The sequence below is a fragment of the Bufo gargarizans genome, chromosome 7, assembly GCF_014858855.1.
Source record: "Bufo gargarizans isolate SCDJY-AF-19 chromosome 7, ASM1485885v1, whole genome shotgun sequence".
NCBI lineage: Eukaryota > Metazoa > Chordata > Amphibia > Anura > Bufonidae > Bufo > Bufo gargarizans.
The window spans coordinates 28,245,045-28,269,598 of NC_058086.1; the positions used below are offsets into that span (position 1 = coordinate 28,245,045).

The window sequence follows — 24,554 nt, forward strand, 5'->3', positions numbered from 1 at the left end:
GTTGGGGTCTTTGGGGAGCCCATAACTGGATTCCAAAGATCCCAAGGGAAACGCCATCTGTTGAATATGTAACCTTTCAAAGTATTAGACTACAGCCACATGGAGCCGATTTTTCTGCAGTGGAGTTTTGACTTGTGGGCGATCTCTCTGCCACTTGCTGGGCGACTATTTTCACGGTGTGATTTGGCTGTAAATCGGTTGCACTTGCACATGACTTGCATTGGTCTATACTGGCATAGACTTGCAACTGAAAATTCAGCAGGTTTGTATTTTTTTTTTTTGCAACTCTCACATCGTAAATGCCTAATGTCGTGTGTCACAACACAAGCACAATGACATTATGATGTGATATCCAAATATTTAAAAGCAAATCTGGTCCAGAGTACAAACAGAATCTCCACTTTATTAAACAGACTTAAGAAAAATTCTGAAAAACACAAAAAGAGCAGCGCCAAGTCATTAAGCCGCACGTGTACAGAAACACACCCGGCCATGCATGATAACAACATGTGAAAAATAACACGGTTGACAAGATAATGGCAGTTCTAACATATCGACATTTACTATACAGAAAAGAATCATAAATAGTAACACTTATAGCATACCTATAGATGCGTCATACACAAGCATATTGGCGATAACCTCAATCACAGAGGTAGCGTTAAACTAATATGATATCGTAATAATAACTATCTGCAATACATATACAAGCAGAGCCCTTGTAGTACTCAGTGGATGTTTATGCTGGAGTATGGCACCTATACCTCTTAGCGGTATTACCGCATGTTGACTCCTAACTGCGTCCACACCTATGTGACTTCCTCCTCCACCAGCGGCACTAGTCTGATGAAGGCACAGAGGTGCCGAAACGTTGCTCCGCCACAGCAACCATCTTTTGTATGCAAATAAAACAAGTTGCATCAAATATGACTTGGCTGGAGTCTTTGTATCTATCTGCAATACATGTTACAGTAAAGGCATGGCACTACCCCTGAGGGGTGCAGACATTGGTCTCATGTTAGAATAACAGAGACCTATGCAAGCTAAACAGTAGCACACCCCTAGACATGGTGTGGTGCTAAACTGCCAGGGCGCAACCCCTCGATGCACGTTTCACCATCTTCGTCATGCCTCTATATTCACAGCCTTAAGGGTCCAAGCACATGATCGGGGTTTTGGCCCGCATCTAATCCACATTTTTTGCAGATCGGATGCAGACCCATCAACTTCAATGGGACTGCAAAATATGTGGACAGCACACCCTATGCTGTACGCAGCCATATGTCTTTTCTGCCAAAAATATAGAACATGTCCTATTCTTGTCCGTTTTGCGGACAAGGAGAGGACATTTCTAAAGGAGAAGAAAAAAGGAAGGCGGCAGGCTTTCGGCTGGTAACTGTGTTTTGCGGATACGCGATTTGCCGAACGCAAAAACGTCAACGCCGTGTGCATGAGTCCTAAGTGCGGATTGACACGCCCGAGCTTGGCCTGGGAAACACTATCCCTTCGTTGGCCGCATCTCCCCGGACTCTGACTGCATCACAGTGATTTATGATGGTCAGTTCCTATCTGATTGCGGCTCTATTGTAGGGATCGAACAATATAGATTTTTTTTTTTAGAGCCAATAACCTGTGAACTTTCCGGCCGATAGCCGGTAATTTATACCGATATTCTGTGCATTTTAATTAATTTTTTATTCCTGCACAAATCTGCTGTTAAATGAACATGTTTTATAATATAAATCCAATTGCAAACAATTACGCCCAGAGCTTTATTATAATATATAGTACCATATCCAGCAGCACCACCCCTCCCCCCCTCACTGACTACCATGGTCTGCTTGCTTATTATCATTTAGTATAGATGCTTTATTAATGTATAATTTACATTTAGAATATACTAATGCCAAATGCCAATTTCCACCAACCACCACCCCTCCCCCACCTCAGTGACTACTTCACTAAACAACGTAGTATTAGAGGAAATAAAAGAAAATTCCCTTTTTAGTAGACCCGAAGAAAAGATGGCAATTTGGCAAACCAAGCGGTCCTACTGGGCTGGCACACAAGCGGCAGAGCAGACTTGGACGGCACACGGCAGACAGCGTGCGGAGCCGCGAGACTTCGAGACAGATTGGGGGGCGCGCGCGCGCTGGACGCATTATCAGCAAGGTTAGATGCCGATAACTTAGAAAATCATGAATATCGGCCGTTAACATCGGTAAATCCCTAATCTATTGTACTGTAATGTGAGCTCAACACATTGGAGCCGCAATCGGATAGGAACTGACTGTACATTATTACGATGTAGTCAGCTCCGGTCGGTTCGGGAGATATGGCCGACACAGGGACAGGATTTCCCAGGCCGAACACGGTTGTGTGAATCAGCCCTAAGTCCCCGAACCCAGAAATAGTAAAATTCTGCTGTTTAGCCCTCATTTACACAACTGTATTCTTTCTCTGCATCCGATCCACATTTTTTAGGGATTGCACGTGGACTCATTCATTTCTATGGTTTCACAGAAGAATGCGGATAGCACACGAATGTAAAAAGGTGAAGCCCAGCACACGGTGTCTGTGTTAAAACCTCATCATTTAATAAAGTCTGGAAAAAAAAAAAAATATATATATATATATATATATATATCACATACCGTGGGTACAGTACCGCAGGATCGGTCTACGCGTTTCGAACTTAATAGTTCAGGACCTTCATGTCATCCGTGTGCTGTGCGAATCTGTGCACCAAATTATAGAAAATGTCCTTATCTTGTCTGTTTTACAGGGGAAAAAAATAGGCATTTTGACAAGGGCCCGCGAAAAATGCGGGATACACATTACCAGTATTTGCATTTTGCAGACTGAAAAACGGATACGGCCGTGTGAATGTAGCCTTACTTAGATGTCAAATAAAATTGACCGTAATCCAGCGTCTTACCACCTCTGAGTGAAGTCTATCCCCCTCCCCTTCATTTTCTGTAACATGGTCTGAATGCACAAGATTGATGTGCGGTAACCAGAGTCGTCTTTTTTGAAGCTTCATTAAGCGAGTTCTGCTGCTGCATGCAATGAAGTAGGGATTGGCGTTAATCCCCTCATCTAGCCCTGATTGCCCGAAACTAATGGAATAATCACAGATGACCCAGGAGGGAGCTCACAGGTGTTTGCAGGGGCCGCAGACATATTGCCTTGCTGCTATTTCCACCTCCCCTATTTCTGTGGATACTGTATGAACGTTGCTCCCCAGCATACGAAGAGCTGTAGAGCAACCTCCCAAGACGGACCACACATTGGACAGAAACATTGACATCGTCTTGTGGTGTCCTCAGGGGGGATGTCACTTTAGAGAGACGTCCTTGCGATATCTTCCTTATTGCTCTCCTGTGTGAGCCGCCATAGACAGGGCAGATGGGGATGCGTTCTATAGTTCCGCATGGTAGCTGCTCATAGGATAAAATATCTTTTTGTTAAAAAATAAGTTATTGTAATTTTTCGGATGAGTGCTGGGGAAGCGGGGCTTGTTTCATGGGGGGCAAAAACTGCAAATTCTAGCACCCTCATCCTTTAGGTGCCCCATGGATGAGAACCCAAGGATTGCACCAAAACTAGTAATACTTAATGGTATATGGTGGTATTATTTAGGAATTGAATTGCAGTATTTTGTAAGGACAACATATGGCAGTATTATCTGGGCTCTTTAGTAGAGTATTATTTGGACACTGCAAATTATTGGGCACTTTATGGTAGTATTAAATGGGCTCTTTAATAGAGTATTACTTGGATGCTGCATATTATTGAGCATTATATGGGTAGTTAAGTAGAATAATATTTGGATACTGTATATTATATGAAAATGTTATGGCAGTATTACATGGGCTCTTTAGGCTACTTTCACACTTGCGGCAGAGTGATCCGGCAAGCAGTTCCGTCGCCGGAACTGCCTGCCGGATCCGGCAAAATGTATGCCAACTGATGGCATTAGTAAGACTGATCAGTCAGAAAAATGCATTGAAATGCCGGATCCGTCTTTCCTGTGTCATCCGGCAAAACGGATCCGGCATCAATTTTTTTCCACCTTTTTTTGGTCTGCGCATGCGCAGACTGGAAGGACAGATCCGGCATTCCGGTATTTTGAATGCTGGATCCGGCACAGATACATTCCTATGGAAAACAATGGCATTCAGGCAAATCTTCAGTTTTTTCCGCCGGAGATAAAACCGTAGCATGCTGCGGTTTTATCTTTTGCCTCAGGTCAAAATGACTGAACTGAAGACATCCGGTTGCATCCTGAACGGATTACTCTCCATTCAGAATGCATGGGGATATGCCTGATCAGTTCCTTTCCGGTATTCAGTCCCTAGGACGGAACTCAGTGCCGGAAAAGAAAACCGCTAGTGTGAAAGTACCCTTACTAGAGTTTTATTTGGATGCTGCATATTATTGGGCACTATACGGCAGTATTATATGGGCCGTTAAGTAGAGTAATATTTGAATACTGCACGTTCTATGGAAATTATATGGCAGTGTTCTATAGGCTGTATACTAGAGTATTATTTGGATACTGTATATTATTTGAAAATGATATGGCAGTATTACATAGGCTCTTTAGTAGAATAATATTTAGATACTGCATGTTAGTGGGCATATTATTAGGTATTATATAGGCTGGTAAGCGGGCGACCTTCTGTACTTATAGTTCTCCATTTTCTGTAATACTGCCCTGGTTTGGAGGCATGTGCAGGTAGTGCCTAGGTGAAGAGCTTTGGCATGGTGTCTCTGTCAGGGAAAACCAGATATTTTTCTTTTTGTAACCTGCAGAAGATGTAATATTCCACCCTCAGGGTACCCCTGTCCGGTCTGATGCCGCTCATTAGTAATCCTACGCTTTCAGTAAGGAGCACTTTTAATATTCCTTATTGATCTGAGGAGGTAAGTCCTGTAGCGTTGTGTGTCTGCGCCTGGGATGTTCTCGCTCAATGACTTGGTCATATCATCTCCGTGCTGAACGTCCCCTGGCTTTTCTTTATTCTGCTGGGGTCAAGCAGGACCATATTGCTTGACCTCTCTCTATATACGTCGACTTCATTGAACGTGCCTCTGTAAATACTCTGGTCATGAAGGTCTCTCCGCAGCAAAGGGCAATTAACACATGTCCACATAGGCACGCCAGCTTGCCAGGAATGGGGTTGTCTACCAAAGTATAGTGTAAAGCTTCCAATTTCTTTTGGGAGGTGATTTTTACAAAATTTCAGTGTATCTGATAACTTCTATACAAATTCTGTGTATATCTACTGTATTCCGTATTCCCTTATAACCTTACTATAAAGAATGTCAAAAATCTGCTTTAGGGAAAGCGTAAAGTATATGTAACCTGTTTGGTATTTACTGTAATCAAAAAAATTTGCTGCATTTTTTTAAATATACTTTTTAAAATTTGCCATGATTTTCAAGATCTCTGCTTGTAATCATTGAATGGAAGCCTTCAATAGAGCACTGATATCTGTACTGTGATTAAAGGGCATCTGACACTGGCTGACCTGTTACATGTGCGCTCGGCAGCTGAAGGCGTCTGTGTTGGTCTCATGTTCATATGTAGCCTCATTGCTGAGAAAAATTTGGTTTTAATATATGCAAATGAGCCTTTAAGAGCAACGGGGGCGTTGCCATTACACCTAGAGACTCTGCTTTCTCTAATTGCTGCGCCTTCTGGACTTTGATTGACAGGACCAGGCAGTGTAAACGTGATCACACCTAACCCTGTCAATCAAAGGGATTGGACACAGGATCGGCAGATTGTGGATCTGCAAAATACGGATGCAGTCCAGTGTTGCATCTGCATTTTTTGTGGAACCATTCACTTCAGTGGGTCGGTGGTACCCATGTAGGACATGTTCTATCATTTTGCAGAACGGACAGATAGATGCGAACAGCACATGGATCATCCATGTGCTTTCCGCATCCGTATGTCCATTCCACGAAAATATAGAATATATCTGTAAAATTAGGACCACAGACCCATTAAAGTCAACAGGTCTGGAAAAAAAAAATGCGTATACACAGACCATGTGCATAAGGCCATAATTGCTCATGGAAAATCTGCAGTGTTTACTGTAGCTGCAAAGTAGATTACATTTTATAGGGGGCATTTATTTTATTTTATTGCATATTAGCAATTTTTAGCTAATTGGTCTTTATTAAACATTTGGAGCCCTTTTCTCTGTACAGGGCTGAGATGCTCTAGTAGCAGGATCAGAATTTTCACTGTTCTGTTCAGCTGACTGCTCCTGATCTCTGACATTAAACACTCATTATCGCTCAGTTCTTATCTTACTGGTAAGAATGTGGCTTAAATAAGTGTTTATGACCTTTCAGTAATTTAGAGATGAGGGTTATTAGGCTACTTTTACTCTCGCGCTTTCCCTTCCGCTTCCGTTTTGTCCCCATTCATTTTTCAATGGGGAAAAAACGGAACGAAATGGAATGCCCTGCAGCAAATCGGCAACATTTTCACGACAATCTCTCTACAAAATCTCCTCTATTTGGTTCAAATGTTACTGCTGTGTAATTCCGTCAGTTACGTAGGACCATATAGATAGAGAAAGCTAGTATAAACAGCGTATTGGTGCCAGTTTTGATATCCGGGAAGTTTAGCTGTGTAATTCGTAGGAGACATTGTGATAACGGTATAATCCCCTCCCCCCACAGTCGTCTTATTTAGTTGTTTGGCTATTGTGTCATTTCACTATTCTTGTTTTTTTCCTTAGGTTAAAAGAAATGTCTACGATCTCACCAGCATCCCCGTTCGCCATCAGGTGTGGGAAGGATGGCCGCCTTCTGCTCAAAGCGACAGCGTAAGTTGCCTGGTGAATGTACCGTAGGTTCTGCTCTCCGCTGTGATTCCCAGAACACAGCCCTTCAGATGACGTGCGAGCGTGAGCAGCAGTTTTGGGGGGAACTTGTGATGACAGCAGGTTGTTTTTAACCTTCAGAGAGAATGTAAGTGTTAATATCTGGTTGCTGCTTGCTTGCATCCCTCGCTATATAAATGTAAAGTGTATCCTGCGCACACCGCCAGCAGTGCCAATATCTGGTGAACTGGTATGTGTCAGAAGAAAAAGCGCTTGGAAGAGATTAGGAAAAAAATATATATTTTTTTTCCCTGAAACAGCGCCACTCTTGTCCTTGGGCAGCATCTGGTGTTGAAGATTAGCTCCACAGTATGTCAAACTTTGGAACTGACTTCCAAGGGGTTGAGGGGCTTATGGTCATGCCATAATCTCACAGATGTGGGGCTTGTTGCAAGATCTGCAGGGCATTACTGGCCCGAGAGGTGACCCACCTCACCTGGGGATTGGCCGAGAAGACATTACGAAGCATTTCCATGCTTGACAAGATGGGAGCCGGATGTAAAGAGCAGTGGGGACCAAGCTTCATTGGATGAGGGATTGGTGGAGATTAGGATTTCTTCTTGTATGTTTTTAAGCACTTTTGACTGCACTGTTAACTATTTTTGATTAGCTAGAGCCAGGGGCGTCGTTAGGACAAAACATTCGGGGCTTGAGCCCCGGATGTTTTGTCCAGTGCTCCGAATGTTATGCTGGCCTGGTAGAATTTTAAAAAAAAATTTGGGCTGTTCCAGGGCTCCTTAATATTGATTGGACAAGGGCAACCCACCACAGATCATCCCTTCACCCGCCTTGTACTTGTTCTGCTGTTCCAGCAACTTGCGGGCTGCGTGGGCATGAGTTCAGTCACTTCTGTGCGCAATCCCATCCTGCGGTGCGTGATCCCGCATGACCCTCAGTGGGAGGTCACGGGATTACGCGCCGCAGGACGGGATTGTGCACCGAAGTGACTGAACTCATGCCCGCGATTTGATACATATGCAAATTAACCTGAGAGGAGTCCTGTCCCTGAGATGAGTCCAGCTTGAAGGAGCCCAGCACCGCCCCGCATCCTCAGAATCTCCTCCTTGCTCCCCGACATCAGAAAGCTAGAGCGCCGTAATCTTGCGATGCGCAGTGTCCACATAGTGTTCCTTCCCTGTGCTGGCATCAGCCTCAGAGAAGGAACTGCGCATGCACTAGCTCGCGCATCGCGAGATTACGGCGCTCTAGCTTTCTGACTTCAGGGAGCAAGGAGGAGATTCTGAGGATGCGGGGCGGTGCTGGGCTCCTTCACGCTGGACTCATCTCAGGGACAGGACTCCTCTCAGGTTAATTTGCATATGTATCAAATCGTTGTTTTTTTTTTTACACAATAAAAGCACACAGAGCTATGGGGACTGGGTATTGCGGATGTGCTAGCGGCCATCTAGCAACCCATGTCCTCAGCTCTATACACAAAATCCCGGTGACAGGTTCCCTTTAAAGGGCCTAAACAAAGATTCCTGCAGTGGTGAGGAAATGAAACATAACAGATATTGGAAAGTTACTGAATGTTGTATTATATAATGACTGCAGTCTGCACTTCATTTGCGTAAACCAGAACACCCCTTTAAGCATGCCTTTTAATGTGCAATTTCAACACAGTGGGCTTGTGCCCCGGATGTTTTCAGACCCTAGCAACGCCCCTGGCTAGAGCACCCATTTAAAGGGGTTTTCTGGGAGTAGAATATCCTCAGCATAGACCATCTGCATCTGATCGATGGGGACCTGGCACCCCGCCAATCAGCTATTTGAAGAGGCTGAGGCACTCCAGTGAGTATTGTGACCTCCAAGCACAGTGCCATATAGTGGCTGTACTTTGTATTGCGCCCATGTGAACCATGGACGTGATGTCAGTGGCCTGGGAAAAGGCCCCAGCACGCTCACCGGAGCGACACAATGTCTTCAAAAAGCTGATCGTTGGGGGTGCTGGAAATCAGACTTCTGCCGATGAGATATCTATGACTTATCCTGAAGATGGGTTATCAGTATCTTACTTCCAGAAAGGTTGCCTCAATTGAGTAAATGGCATTTATCATGTAGAGAAAGTTAATACAAGGCACTTACTAATGTATTGTGATTGTCCATATTGCTTCCTTTGCTGGCTGGATTCATTTTTCCATCACATTATACATTGCTTGTATCCAGGAGTTACAACCACCCTGCAATCCAGCAGTGGTGGCCGTGCTTGCACACTATAGGCCTATGTGCACTCCCATGGTCCCGGCCGCCAGAAAGGCTGGCGCTTTTTCCTGTAGTGTGCAGGCACGACCACCGCAGCTGGATTGCAGGGCGGTCGTAACCATGTAAACAAGCAGTGTATAATGTGATGGAAAAATGAATAAAGGAGGCAATATGAAGAATCACAATACATTAGTAAGTGCCTTGCATAAAGTGCCTTTCTCTATATGATAAATGCTATTTCCTAAAGTGAGACAACACCTTAAATTTTTTTTTTTTTTATATTTTTTTTTTAAGTATTAAGATGGAGAATACATAAAAGTTGTGGACCCTGCCCTCTCCGGTCAGCAGTCCTGGCTCAGCTGCTTCCCGGGGTCTTCTGCATGCTTGCATCCATCACCACATACTCGGCAGATTTAGTTTATTAGACCCCGGCCATGTTTTCATGACCACATTCTATGGCGGACACACATAGAAGAGCATTTTATGGTGCGCCATCGGTTCCGCACGAGAGCTTCTCTAAAGCCTCGGCAGCCGTGTATATAGACGTAAGATGTAGCTCGCCCCGGGGGACATTGTTACTGTGCAAAGTACTAAAATTACTGATATCAAATGCGCTGTGGAAATAATAGCTCTTAATATATCCAGTTGAGAGCAGTTCCTGGCACCCTGCTTGGTGACTGTGACCTGCAGATGACAATGGTGATGACATGGCCCTGGCTGTGATGTGGTGACAGAGCGCAGTAGAGCAGGAAACGCATATATTCGGGAAAATTTGCAAGCTTTTCTGTACTTTCACACTAGCGTTAATATTTTCCGTTATTGATATCCGTCAAAGGGTCTCAATGCCGGAACAAAACGCTTCCGTTTTGTCCCCATTCATTGTCAATGAACTGAACAGAACGGAATGCACCAAAATGAATTCTTTTCCGTTCTCATACCGGAGAGCAAACCGCAGCATGTTGTAGTTTGCTTTCCGTCCTGGGATGCGGAGCAAGACGGATCCGGCATGACCGCAAATCAATGGGGACGGATCTCTTTTCTCTGACATTGTCAATGGGGACAAAACGGAACTGAACGAAATGGAGTGCTCCAAAATGCATTCCGTTCCATTTGGTTGCGCTCCCATCGTGGACAGAATAAAGCGTCAAGATGCATTTTTCTGTCCGCGGCGTGGTACGGAGCAAGACGGATCTGTCCTGACATACAATGTAAGTCAATGGGGACGGATCCGTTTTCTCTGACACAATAGAAAACGGATCCGTCCCCCATTGATTTTCAATGGTGTTCATGACTGATCCGTCTTGGCTATAGAAGACATAATACAATGCGTGCGGCTGTATTATAGTAACGGAAGCGTTTTTGCATATCCATGAGGGATCTGCAAAAAACGCTAATGTTTAAGTAGCCTTATTTGCATGTACTGTTTGGTAAAAAGACACAGGTCCGTAAAGTCCAACCTGTGTTGATACAGAACAAGGCAAGAACCCCTTTGAGGTCGTCATCAGTTACCCCCTCCTCCTCCTCCAAATTGGGGGAAAAAATTCCTTCCCGACTCAAACTATGGAATCAGAATTGATCCCCAGATCAACATCCCTTCTCTAGAAATCTGATGTTGGAAAAATCAGTTTGACCCCCTGCAGCCCATGAGCTCAGCTGAGCTGTTAGGGGCATGGTTGGCAAGAACAACCAGCAGAATTTAGATTGCAGCTCTGGAGGGTAACGCATGCTGGTAATCTGGAGCAGTTCTTCCAGCTATGTACTCACAGTTTACTCAAAAGGTTTTGTACGGGCACCATTCCGTGGCCGGACCCATTCATTTCAATGCGTCCGCAAATCCGGAGATGCAGAATGGAAGAATGGAATGAAGCACTGCGGAGTTCTTTCTGGGGTTCCGTTCCATGCTTCCGCACCGCTAAAAGTTAGAGCAAGTTGTTTCTTTTTGCGCAATGGAAGGATCACAGACCCATTCAAGTGAATGAGTCTGCGATCCCCATGCGCCTGCCCCACGGACAGTGCCTGTGCATTGCGGACTGCGATTTGCGGTCCACAGCATGGGCTTCACACGTTCATACGAACAAGCCCTAAAGTTGTTGTGTTAACAGCTGGAAAAATGGGCAAGTGAAAGGGTCTGAGTGACTGTGGCAAGGGGCTAATGGTGATGGCGAGATGACTTGGTCAGAGAATTTCTAATACAGCAGGTCTTCTAGGATTTTCCAGGTATTCAGTGGTTAATACCTTCCAAAAGTGGTCCAAGGAAGGGCAACCAGTAAACCCTTCAACCGGGTCATGGGCATCCCAAAATCATTTAAAGGGGTTGTCTCACTTCAGCAAATGGCATTATTTATCATGTAGATTCAGTTAATACAAGGCACTTACTAATGTATTGTGATTGTCCATATTGCCTCCTTTGCTGGCTGGATTCATTTTTTCATCACATTATCCAGCAGAAGGTTATCCCTTATCCACACGATAGGGGATAACTGTTAGATCAGTGGGGGTCCTATCTGATCACTCGATTCAAATTCAATTGAGTAATCGTTTCAGCCCTATGGTAACTCGGCTATCTCCAGCACTCCCATAGAAATAAATGGTGCGTCAGTGCGCATGTCCAACCCGCTGCTCCGTCCATTTCAGAGGGGTTCCGCAGGGTACTGAAACCAGTTCTTGTGATCGTTGGGGGTCCCAACGGCATTAGTTATTCCCTATCCTGTGGCTAGGGGGTAACTTTCTGTAACCAGAATACCCCTTTAAGTGGGTGGCTTTAATGTTATGGCTGACCAGTGTATGCCATTTGTTTTTCCTGAGTTGTCATATTGCTTATCATGGTTCACGGCGCTATGTCCTCTTCTGCCGCACGTTATGTGCAGGTCCTTAGGTCTGACGGTATGTAATAAACTTCTCGATAAATAATTCATATATTGTTATGAATCATTTAAAAAATAACTGTGACTGCATTTCCCCACGGACACGACAACCTACCTTCCCCTCCACAGTGAAATCTGGAGCTCTGCAACACTTGTCGATAGCACGTCTCCACCAGGAAGGAGGAGGGGGGCCACGTCTGAAGAAGACATTCAAGCTGCGACAGCGAAGCTGAGATTCACACAGAGGACAAACCCCCAGAAATCTCATTTTGCACATTAACAGGGGCACTTTTTGGTTTCTTTAGTGAAGGAATAATTTTAACACTGTGAATTAATCTGCCGGGTCTAATTAAAGAAGATGTTTATTTAAATCCCCGCAGATTTATCGCAGATTTATCACCAGCGACGTCTCGGCAAAGCGTATAGCCTCCCCGTAAGGCGGTATTCCAATTTATTCTCCAAAATCTGGCCGCCAACGTTATTGTTGCAGGTGTCCTAATTATCGGGGGGTTGGGTAAATTGTTTTCAGGACTTTCTAAATGTATTTTTATTTAACCCGTTACCTGTTAATGTGCGGATCCCAACCTCGCTCAAAACAAGGCATTACGTTATCTGATAGGATCCTTTATTTCATGAGAAATCAGAAGATTTGGGTCTTACCACTAATACTACTATATTAGTATCTAAGCCTCAGGTTGAATTGGGGGATTGTAGTTGTAGACTTTGAAATATTCCAATTTATTTTTAAAGAGTAAATAAACTTTTATTCAACTTTTTTTTTTTTCTAATAAATGTCCCAAATGCCCCAAAAATAATGTTTCTAATATACTTTATTAATTTATTTTTTGCCTTTTTGCTAAAGAAATTTGCTCCTAATGCCCTGATGTCAACCACGCTTTTAAATTCACTATATTCGCACATCGACGACTAATCAGCGGAGTACGGGCTCAGTGTACGGACAGGAGCACACATCCGCTGAGCTAAAACTCCGGCATGTTTGGCTTAGCGAGGCGGGCACAGACAGGAACCCTCTCCGCTATTCCTGGCATAGCACATTGGTACAGGGTACTGATGTGCCATGCCAGCATTTAGCCAACCTCAGGGGGCCCAGCCCGGAGATCCCCTTTAAATGTAGTGATTTCGAAATGTACTAATTGCACAATTCTCTATTAAATTACATAAATAATTGTGTGAAAGTACAGGGACTGTTTAAAGGGATTTTACTTGGATACGGTGTGCAGCATTTGGCTTCATCCATGCAAACGTAAGCCGCCTGCGCTAGCGCCATTGTGGTCTGCAGTGCAAAAACACCGGCCATGTGCATCCCATATTTCGGTGCGGACCCATGCCCATGGAAGCTCTTCTGGGTGCTTCTGTGGGCTTTAGATCCGTGCCTCTGCTCCATATTAAGTCAATACGTCCGCCACCTTAATATGGAATTTACACGGCCAGTGACAGTATATTGTGGAACCGCCGTTTGCGGTCCGCTATATGGACACAGGATGGCTTACGGTCGTGTGAATGAGGCCTTAGACTAACGCAATGTTAGGACCCCAACAACCCATAGTATCAATCTATTTATTATCTTGTAAGTAGCATTATACATTCAGTGTGAGCAACACATTACTAAAGTCCGCCACACACGTACATTGTTGGCCAAACCTGCTGTTTTCAATGAGGGAAACCACTAGGGCTGCAGTAAAACGATTATTTTAGAAATCGAGTATTCTACTGATTAGATTTTTACGATTAATCGAGTACTCTAATAAGAAAAAATGAATTAATAGACTGTTTTCCTTTATAAAAACTCATCAGACCCCCGGCCATCAGTCCCCAACACCCTTCGCTCCCCCGTGCCATCAGCTTTCCCCAGTGCCTTCAGCTCCCCCCCCCCCCAAGTGCCTTCAGCTCTCCCCCCCCCCCCCAGTGCCTTCAGCTCCCCCCCCCAAGTGCCTTCAGCTCTCGCCCCCCCCCAAGTGCCTTCAGCTCTCGCCCCCCCCAAGTGCCTTCAGCTCTCGCCCCCCCCCAATGTGCCTTCAGCTCTCGCCCCCCCCAAGTGCCTTCAGCTCTCGCCCCCCCCCAAGTGCCTTCAGCTCTCGCCCCCCCCAAGTGCCTTCAGCTCTCGCCCCCCCCCAAGTGCCTTCAGCTCTCGCCCCCCCAAGTGCCTTCAGCTCTCGCCCCCCCCAAGTGCCTTCAGCTCTCGCCCCCCCCAAGTGCCTTCAGCTCTCGCCCCCCCCAAGTGCCTTCAGCTCTCGCCCCCCCAAGTGCCTTCAGCTCTCGCCCCCCCCAAGTGCCTTCAGCTCTCGCCCCCCCAAGTGCCTTCAGCTCTCGCCCCCCCCAAGTGCCTTCAGCTCTCGCCCCCCCCAAGTGCCTTCAGCTCTCGCCCCCCCCAAGTGCCTTCAGCTCTCGCCCCCACCCCCCCAAGTGCCTTCAGCTCTCGCCCCCCCCAAGTGCCTTCAGCTCTCGCCCCCCCCAAGTGCCTTCAGCTCTCGCCCCCCCCCAAGTGCCTTCAGCTCTCGCCCCCCCCAAGTGCCTTCAGCTCTCGCCCCCCCAAGTGCCTTCAGCTCTCGCCCCCCCAAGTGCCTTCAGCTCTCGCCCCCCCAAGTGCCTTCAGCTCTCGCCCCCCCCAAGTGCCTTCAGCTCTCCCCCAAGTCTCCCCAAGTGCCTTCAGCTCTCGCCCCCCCCCCAAGTGCCTTCAGCTCTCGCCCCCCCAAGTGCCTTCAGCTCTCGCCCCCCCAAGTGCCTTCAGCTCTCGCCCCCCCCCAAGTGCCTTCAGCTCTCGCCCCCCCCAAGTGCCTTCAGCTCTCGCCCCCCAAGTGCCTTCAGCTCTCGCCCCCCAAGTGCCTTCAGCTCTCGCCCCCCCCAAGTGCCTTCAGCTCTCGCCCCCCCCCCAAGTGCCTTCAGCTCTCGCCCCCCCCCCCCAAGTGCCTTCAGCTCTCGCCCCCCCCCAAGTGCCTTCAGCTCTCGCCCCCCCCCAAGTGCCTTCAGCTCTCGCCCCCCCCCAAGTGCCTTCAGCTCTCCCCCCCCCAAGTGCCTTCAGCTCTCGCCCCCCCCCCCAAGTGCCTTCAGCTCTCGCCCCCCCCCCCAAGTGCCTTCAGCTCTCGCCCCCCCCCCAAGTGCCTTCAGCTCTCGCCCCCCCCCCCAAGTGCCTTCAGCTCTCGCCCCCCCCCCAAGTGCCTTCAGCTCTCGCCCCCCCCCCCAAGTGCCTTCAGCTCTCGCCCCCCCCCCCAAGTGCCTTCAGCTCTCGCCCCCCCCCCAAGTGCCTTCAGCTCTCGCCCCCCCCCCAAGTGCCTTCAGCTCTCGCCCCCCCCCCAAGTGCCTTCAGCTCTCGCCCCCCCCCCCAAGTGCCTTCAGCTCTCGCCCCCCCCCCAAGTGCCTTCAGCTCTCGCCCCCCCCCCAAGTGCCTTCAGCTCTCGCCCCCCCCCAAGTGCCTTCAGCTCTCGCCCCCCCCCCCAAGTGCCTTCAGCTCTCGCCCCCCCCCAAGTGCCTTCAGCTCTCGCCCCCCCCCCCCCAAGTGCCTTCAGCTCTCGCCCCCCCCCCCAAGTGCCTTCAGCTTCACCCCCCCCCCCAAGTGCCTTCAGCTTCACCCCCCCACCCCTAAGTGCCATGAGGAGCTGTGGAGCGGCACCCCTCCAGGAAAGGTAAGTACTGGCACTTAGGGGGGCAAGCTGATGGCACCTATAGAATGGGTGCCACAAAATGTCTCAATTCTACTGGCATGCAGCACCTGAAGGAATACAGTGCCATCCCGCTCAATGATTCAAGTTTGTCCACAAATGCTAACTATAAAGCGTTCGGCAGCTCATATCACTGGGGGGGGGGGGGGGGGCGTTCGGCAGCTCATATCACTGGGGGGGGGGGGGGGCGTTCGTGGCGTTCGGCAGCTCATGGCACTTGGGTTGGGGGCGACAGCTCATGGCACTTTGGGGGGGGGGGGGGGTCTCAGCTTATGGCACCCCTTCCCCCCGAGCTCCACCCCCTTCCCCCCGAGCTCCACCCCCTCCTAAGTGCCATGATCTCCACCGCCTCCTAAGTGTCATGAGCTCCACCCCCTCCTAAGTGCCATGAGCTGCCACCCCCCCCCCCCCCCCTTCCCCAAGTGCCATCAGCTTATGTTTTTGTATCCTTGGCCAGCGGCTCATCTCTGATCTCCAGCTTTTTCTATACATTTGTCCTGTAAGATTTCCATGGACGTATCTCCTCCGCTTTAGTCTAGACTGATGTCTTGCAGTTATGTACCGCTGATTTTAACCCTTCATATTTCTAAAGCTGGCCATGACATTACATGCATGTCCGTGACATCAGATATCAGGGAGAGAAGGGTCGGCGTGTTGGATTTCACTTGTACAATCCTTTTATTCTTGGAGATCAGCCGCCTGCCAGAGGGGTCTGGTACCAGATTATTCCCTTCTCCCATTCACATGCATGGCTGAGTATCTATGTGGGGATCGGGAGGGTGGTTGCCCGGAAGTTATCTCCTATATCTGGCCAGCTTTATAGTTAGGATTTGTGGACAAACTTAAATCATTGAGCAGGATGGCACTGTATTCCTTCAGGTGTCAGTAGAATTCAGACATTTTGTGGCACCCATTCTAGAAGTGCCATCAGCTTGCCCCCCCAAGTGCCAGTACTTACCTTTCCTGGAGGGGCTCCGCCCCACAGCTCCTCTTTCTTCTTCTCCGTGCGCTGCACTGCTGTCCTGGCGCATACGTGCACTATGTCCCGACGATGTGTTAGGGCTGAAATTGCAGCGCGGTACGGGCTGGCGGGTGACCACGGAGCGGTAAGTAATAGCAAGCGCTTCACTCCCACTCTGTGGTCACCTGACACAAACAAATCCTTTTGTGTTAAATTACTCAATTTAATCGAGTAATTGTTTCAGCCCTAGAAGCCACCAATCAAATGTATACGGGGAGGTCCCGAAACTCCCCTGCAGATGAGGTGGCAGAAGAAAGGATCGGTCGTGTTGAATTTCATTGCCCAATCCTTTGTTCTCCTTGGAGATAGGCCGCCACTACAGAAGTCCGGTAGTGGCTTCCTCCTCACACATACAGTGGGAGTACTGGGAGATGGACCCCCACCGATCAGATATTGATGACCTATTTTCTGATTACAGATTTTTTAAAATTCTCTTTCCTGAACCTGATTACAGGGGCGGCCATCTTGCCTGCGCTGTTCTTAACAGAATTTTAAAAGCATTAAGAAAATTGCTTTACGGCAGCCCCATGGGCCATAGACACAATGGTCAGGAGGGGACCTTGTTGACTTCTGTGGTAGAGTTCTCTAGGCTCTGTGACCTGTGCAGAGGTCACTGTACAAGGAAAGAATAGAGAAGCTCTGCCAATTGCCTATTGTGAATTGAGGATCCTGCCTTATCTATACACAGAGGTGATATCATTACAGGCAGGATTAGAATGACAGATAAGCAGATAACTGCAGTAACGTGCATCTAATATAAAGCTTCGTGGCCAGTGCGAAAATTGCAGGGGATGTTATGGGTTTTGTTCAGCTATAGATATTGCACAACATAATCAATAATATGTTACATTTAAACACTAGGTCGTTTTCTGGTGACACATTCCTCTTAATAGTTTAGGTTGTCATAGAAGGCACAGGGGATGCAGGCAATGTGGGGGGCCGTTTTTGGGTGCGGTAAGCGGTTTACAGAGTCATTGTTGGCCGCTGATGGCCACTTGTCAGTCAGTAGTCCAGTCCTGGCTGTTGACACAAGCGTGGGAAGTGGCGACCTCTCCTCTCACCGCCGCCTTTGTTGACCATTGTGATCAGCCTCGATTGAGCAGCCTCCGACTTTATTACTTCTCCAAGTGCGAAATCCGAAGGCTGCAAAGCAGGGCGTCCAAAAGAGATAAAATTACCGAGCGCCTTTGAGTGGCAGGCGTACATCAAACCTCGCGGGGGTTTGACAGGCAACGGATAACGTTATTAGACGCTTCTCGCCATAATTGCTGACATTTATCCAGTGTTTCACAGTATTTGCTAATGTATTAATGCAGTCAATCTCTGCCAGGCTTCACATGCCTCCTTAGCCCCGGCTTCTGTGGGATCCGCCAATGCGCGGCTACGGGGATGCGTTTCGTCGGCCGGTTGCCGTAGTGACAGAGCCCAAAGATAAGCCAAGACAGAGCCCTTTTGTGATTGCTTTTCAGGTGACATTCAGCGGCAGCTTGTGTAGAGTGTCCTTTTATAGTTCCAGTAATTCAGAAAATGGTAACCACTTTGGACTTAACCCCTTCCTGCCCGGAGCGGAGGCTTTTGTTACCAAGGTGGGAAAGGATCAGGCCGTCCGCTTTTCGTGGACATTTATGATGTTGTTTTTTTTTTTTTTTTGCTCATTTTGTATCTAGGAGGATATAACCGATTCTGTTACATTGTGTCAGGCTTCAGGCTGTATTGTGGCTGAACATGAAAAAAAGTGAATGTAGATGATGGGAGTTATAGCTACGTAGCCGAAACTGATCTGCATTTTTATTCAGTTTTTTTTAACCCCCCCCCCCCCCCCCCCCCCCTCAGGTCCTAAAAGAATCTAGCAGATATGCAGGGAAGATCTCTTGACATATACACCAAATGTATAGAGCGGATATATGCCACAGGGTCTCATACGTCTGCCATTACATAAAAAAATAAAAAAGTCTACTAAGCGTTATTTTTTTTTTATATTTTTTTTAGCAGGATTTCGTAGTTTTCTACGTTTTCTAACGCAGTGCAGAAAACGGAATACAAATGTATACCCCTCTTTTGACAGATGGACAGTAGATTATAGGTAACGCATACATTTGGCGTATTTTTACGGGACCTGGTGTAACCGGAACCTGCATTGAACGTACAGCCGTTGTGTCTGATTTTTTGTTTTTATACCGTATGTAATGCATGTCAGTGCGCAGGTTCGGCATCCATAGACGAATATCACGGGACAGAAAAACGAAGCAGACGAGCGGTTTTCTGTCTGGCGCTATTTTACATCTGGCATCAGGACTGATGCATCATATGAATATGAACGATGGGATCAGCTCCAGCTTCAGTTTCCCTCTGGCATTTTCTGCACGACGCCGGAGGCAAACTGAGCGCGGTCGCCAGACATACAGACGTGGACAAAATTGTTGGTACCCTTTGGTCAATGAAAGAAAAAGTCACAATGGTCACAGAAATAACTTTAATCTGACAAAAGTAATAATAAATTAAAATTCTATAAATGTTAACCAATGAAAGTCAGACATTGTTTTTCAACCATGCTTCAACAGAATTATGTAAAAAAATAAACTCATGAAACAGGCATGGACAAAAATGATGGTACCCCTAGAAAACACAGAACATAATGTGACCAAAGGGACATGTTAATTCAAGGTGTGTCCACTAATTAGCATCACAGGTGTCTACAACCTTGTAATCAGCCATTGGGCCTATATATATGGCTCCAGGTAATCACTGTGTTGTTTGGTGATATGGTGTGTACCACACTCGACATGGACCAGAGGAAGCAAAGGAAAGAGCTGTCTCAAGAGATCAGAAAGAAAATTATAGACAAGCATGTTAAAGGTAAAGGCTATAAGACCATCTCCAAGCAACTAGATGTTCCTGTGAGTACAGTTGCACATATTATTCATAAGTTTAAGATCCATGGGACTGTAGCCAACCTCCCTGGACGTGGCCGCAGGAGGAAAATTGATGACAAATCTAAGAGACGGATAATCCGAATGGTAACAAAAGAGCCTAGAAAGACTTCTAAAGAGATTCAAGGTGAACTTCATGCTCAAGGAACATCAGTGTCAGATCGCACCATCCGTCGTTGTTTGAGCCAAAGTGGACTACATGGGAGACGACCAAGGAGGACACCATTGTTGAAAACGAATCATAAAAAAGCAAGACTGGAATATGCCAAACTACATGTTGACAAGCCACAAAGCTTCTGGGAGAATGTCCTGTGGACAGATGAGACAAAAATCGAAGTTTTTGCCAAGGCACATCAGCTGTATGTTCACAGACGAAAAAATGAAGCATATCAAGAAAAGAACACTGTCCCTACTGTGAAACATGGAGGAGGCTCTGTTATGTTCTGGGGCTGCTTTGCTGCGTCTGGCACAGGGTGTCTTGAATCTGTGCAGGGTACAATGAAATCTCAAGACTATCAAGGAATTCTAGAGAGAAATGTACTAGCCAGTGTCAGAAAGCTTGGTCTCAGTCGCAGGTCATGGGTCTTGCAACAGGACAATGACCCAAAACACACCGCTAAAAACACCCAAGAATGGCTAAGAGGAAAAAATTGGACTATTCTAAAGTGGCCTTCTATGAGCCCTGACCTCAATCCTATTGAGCATCTTTGGAAGGAGCTGAAACATGCAGTCTGGAAAAGGCACCCTTCAAACCGGACACAACTGGAGCAGTTTGCTCATGAGGAGTGGGCCAAAATACCTGCTGAGAGGTGCAGATGTCTCATTGACAGTTACAGGAAGCGTTTGATTGCAGTGATTGCCTCAAAAGGTTGCGCAACAAAATATTAAGTTAGGGGTACCATCATTTTTGTCCATGCCTGTTTCATGAGTTTATTTTTTTACATAATTCTGTTGAAGCATGGTTGAAAAACAATGTCTGACTTTCATTGGTTAACATTTATAGAATTTTAATTTATTATTACTTTTGTCAGATTAAAGTTATTTCTGTGACCATTGTGACTTTTTCTTTCATTGACCAAAGGGTACCAACAATTTTGTCCACGTCTGTATGTGACGCAGAGGTCATACACTGGCACATAGTGTGGCCCTCTACCTACTCATAGAAAGCTCTAACATGGCAGCCATAGAGTTAGAAAGACAATTTCGGAAGGGGCTCAGCATTGCACAATTTGGTTTTGAGGTTTTAAATGAAATGGAACAGGAAAAACTGGAAGCACGCCAAAAGATTAGCTCCCAAGTTTTTCACACAGGTGTAACCGCGAGGAAGAGCGTTTGATATCTCACTCGGTGTTCCCAAAGCAAACTTCCGATGACAGAACGTAATGAGCATGAACGGATTATGCCGAATGTTCGTCACTGAGACACTTACAGCAGTATCTTCTTATCGCACATTGGGACTGATGTCTAAGGGCTCATGCACATCACCGTATGTATTTTGCAGTCTGCAAAAAAAGGATCAGCAAAAAAATACAGATGACGTACGTGTGACATCTGTATTGTATCCGTTTTTCTGTGGATCCATTGTAACAATGCCTACCCTTGTCCGCAAAACGGACAAGAATAGGAAACGTTTAATCTTCTTTTACGGGAACAGAATGCACGTGGAGTCCTTTTTTTTTTTTTTTTTTTTGCCGACTCATTAAAGTGAATGGTTCAGCATACCGGTCACAAAAAAAACTGGAACGGACACGGAGCCCTAAGGGTAGAGCTAGACAGCAGTTTGTCCCGTGTGACTGCTGTGCTCCATTGTGTCCCTCCATGAGTACCGCTCAGTGTGTGGGGAATGCATCAGCGACCAAAAAGTTGCACCTCTTAAAATTTACCGGAGATCACCTAACTGTGAGGCAACTTTTTGGCTGCTTTTACATGGAGAAAACCGCGTCTCAGAAGTAACATTATAATATTGTCTATCAACGTGAAGCAGTCAGTGCGTAGATACAATTTCACGAAGACTTCGGCGCGTGTCCTGTACCAAAACTGTTCCATGGTTACAAATGGAGATCCACTCTGCTGTTCATGGGGCTGCTGTTTTTTTTTTTTTTTTTTTCCGCTCCTGGATCCGTGACACCATGAACTAGAAATCCATGGCAGAAACCCAAAGGGTTATCCTTGATTTTCTGACGCAAACGCATGTTGGATTTTTCTGGGTGAACATGGCCGCCCCATAGTCTTAGTCTTATAATGTATATACTAATCAGTTCATCTGGATTATGCTACCCTGCTGCATTAGGTAAAGCATTTCCTAGATATGCATTGCCCACTCTATTGACCACTCTATTGCCATGCATTGCCTAGAAAGTTTCATACAATGCGACACATTTGGTACAGAGAGTGTTATGCAATGCTCAATGAGTTCCACATTTTGCACACATGCTGTTCTACTGTGCCCACATACTGACAGATATTGCCATACCATGCACAGTGAGTGCACAGCACGTTGGCTCAGTGGTTAGCACTGGTGCTTTGCAGCATTGGGGACCTGGATTCAAATTTTAACCAAGGACAACATCTGCATGGGGTTTGTATGTTCTCCTGGGTTTTCTCAGTGCGCTCCAGTTTCCTCCCTCACTCCAAAAACATACAGATAGGCTAAGTTGGAGTTTAGCTTATGAACCCCAAAGGGTGCAGGGACCAATGTGAGTCAGGACAATCTCTGTACAATGCTGTGGGATATGTTGGTTGAGCGTGGAAGAAGCAGATGAAATGGAACCAAATCCACTGCGCTCTCCCCAGAAGACTCTTCTTTATTTGGCAACGCGTTTCAAGGGTGCAAAACCCTCCTTTCTTTGGAAAACCCTCTGGAAGCCATACCATATGGTTTTACCCTACAACCCCTGTTTGGATTGAAATACAATTACTTACATATTCAGTAGATAGGATTTCCCTGAATTGTTCCTCTTAAGTGCCGGCAGGTGCTTGGTATCTGCGCTAAGCTGCTGCTTTCTCTTTTTAATTGTTTCTGTCAGTGCTTCCTGAATCCTGATAGCATCCAGTGGAGGAGCACAGCCGCAGCTCTCCAAATGTATCTACAGTGCATTCGGGAAGGCTTCAGACCCTATCACTTTTTTCACATTTTATGTTGCTGCTAGTGCTAAAATAAATTTCAAATATTCCTCCATCATTCCGTACTCAGTATTAGGGTTGTCACGATACCAAAATTTTGATTTGATTTCGATACCATAAAAAAAAGTATTGCAATACTTGAGACTCCATTCAATACCACGCTAAAATAAAACGCCAAAAAAGCCGTGTGCATTTCGCATTTTATGGAACGTCCGGCCCATAATAGAACAGTCCTATCCTATTTTTGGGGGGACAAGGTGACAAAAAAAAAAAAATGGCGAATCGCTCAGTTTTTATTTTTTCAGTTACGACACTCACCGCATAGGAATTTTTTTTTATGTTTTAATAGTTTGGACTTTTTAACTTTTCACACCTGGCGATATGTTATATGTTTATTTATTTATTGTTTATATATTTTATATGTAAAATTGGGAAAGGGGGTGATTTATACTTTATATTTTGATGTTTTTTTTGTTTGTTTTTTTTACTTTTTATTTAATAACTATTTCCCCCCTTAGGGGCCATAACCTGGGATCTTTTAATCCCTTGTCCTATTCACCCTGATGGATCTCTATCAGGGTAAATAGGACTTCACACTCTCCCTGCTGCCCTGTGCATAGTACACACAGCAGCAGGGAGCTATCTATGGCAGTCAGGGCTTCAGTAGCGTCCTGGCTGCCATGGTAACCGATCAAAGCCCCAGGATTACACTGTTGGGGCTCCGATCGGAACTGCCACTGCCCAACTCCAATGATTTAATACTGTGGTCACTGCCTCCAATGATTTAATACTGTGGGGGCTGTGGGGGGGGGGGGGGGGGTTAGCACTGTGCCACCAAATTTTTTTTAATACTGGAAGAGCGCACTGCTCCACTGATTAAGATTATTAACGTTTAATACAGATACAGGAGGCGGGTATCGGCGGCAGAGTCGCATGGCCAGCACCCGACCTCTATGACAGGGAGCCGCAGTTAATCCCTCCACCCCTCTTTCCTCTCATTGGTGGCAGCGGCACAGTGGGGATGGAGGGACTGCTTCCTTCTCCCTTGTGCTGCTGAGGGAACATGGCGCGCGCTGAGAGCAGTGCATGCCTTGTTCTGTTATACTAGACTGCGATAGTATCGGTAAAAGGCGAATTCCGGTATTGAATCGATACCAGTTGAAAAGTATCGATTGGGTATTGATAAATTGATACCTGGTGCAACCGTACTCAGTACCCCATAATGAGAGAATGAAAACAGAAATCTTCAGGAATATTTGCTAATTTATTAAAAAGGAAAAGCTAAAATCTTGCATTGACATAAGTATTCAGACACTTTACTCGGGACTTAGTTGAAGAACCTTTGGCAGCGATTCCAGCCTCCAGTCTTCCTGGGGATGATGCCACAAGGTTTGCACATCTGGATTTGGGGATTTTATGCCATTCTTCTCTGTAGATCCTCTCAGGTTATATGGAGACCATTGTTGGACAGCCATTTTCAGGTCTCTCCAGAGATGTTTGATTGTAGTTTTTGAATGTCATATCAAAGGGTCTGAATACCCTTGTCCATGCGTGAAACATTTTAGCAAAAATTTCTAAACTTCCATTTTTACTTTAATATTTATGGCCTATACTGAGATTAGGCCATCAGTATTAAAATCCTGGAATACCTCTTAAACTACCGTAAAGGCCGGACATTGCTGCTATTCTCTGCTACAGTTGCTGTAGATGCTTAGTTTGTTGTCCACTTCACACTCCTCTCATAAGATTATGGAATTAAAGTGGTAAATATTGGGGGTCCGACTGCATGGGACCCCACAGCAATCCAGAGGGTCCATGTGTGAATGAAG

General features: G+C 46.2%; 1 protein-coding gene across 3 annotated transcripts in view; it reads left to right on the top strand.

Annotated features, from left to right (window-relative positions):
• The window catches only part of FAF1 (Fas associated factor 1), a 265,559-nt gene that overhangs the window by 122,336 nt on the left and 118,669 nt on the right, over positions 1-24,554 (top strand). For all 3 annotated transcript variants that reach the window (XM_044300816.1, XM_044300817.1, XM_044300818.1), the window contains one exon: positions 6,765-6,851. In XM_044300816.1, the coding sequence (XP_044156751.1) occupies positions 6,765-6,851 (87 nt within the window). The remainder of the gene's footprint in view (positions 1-6,764; positions 6,852-24,554) is intronic.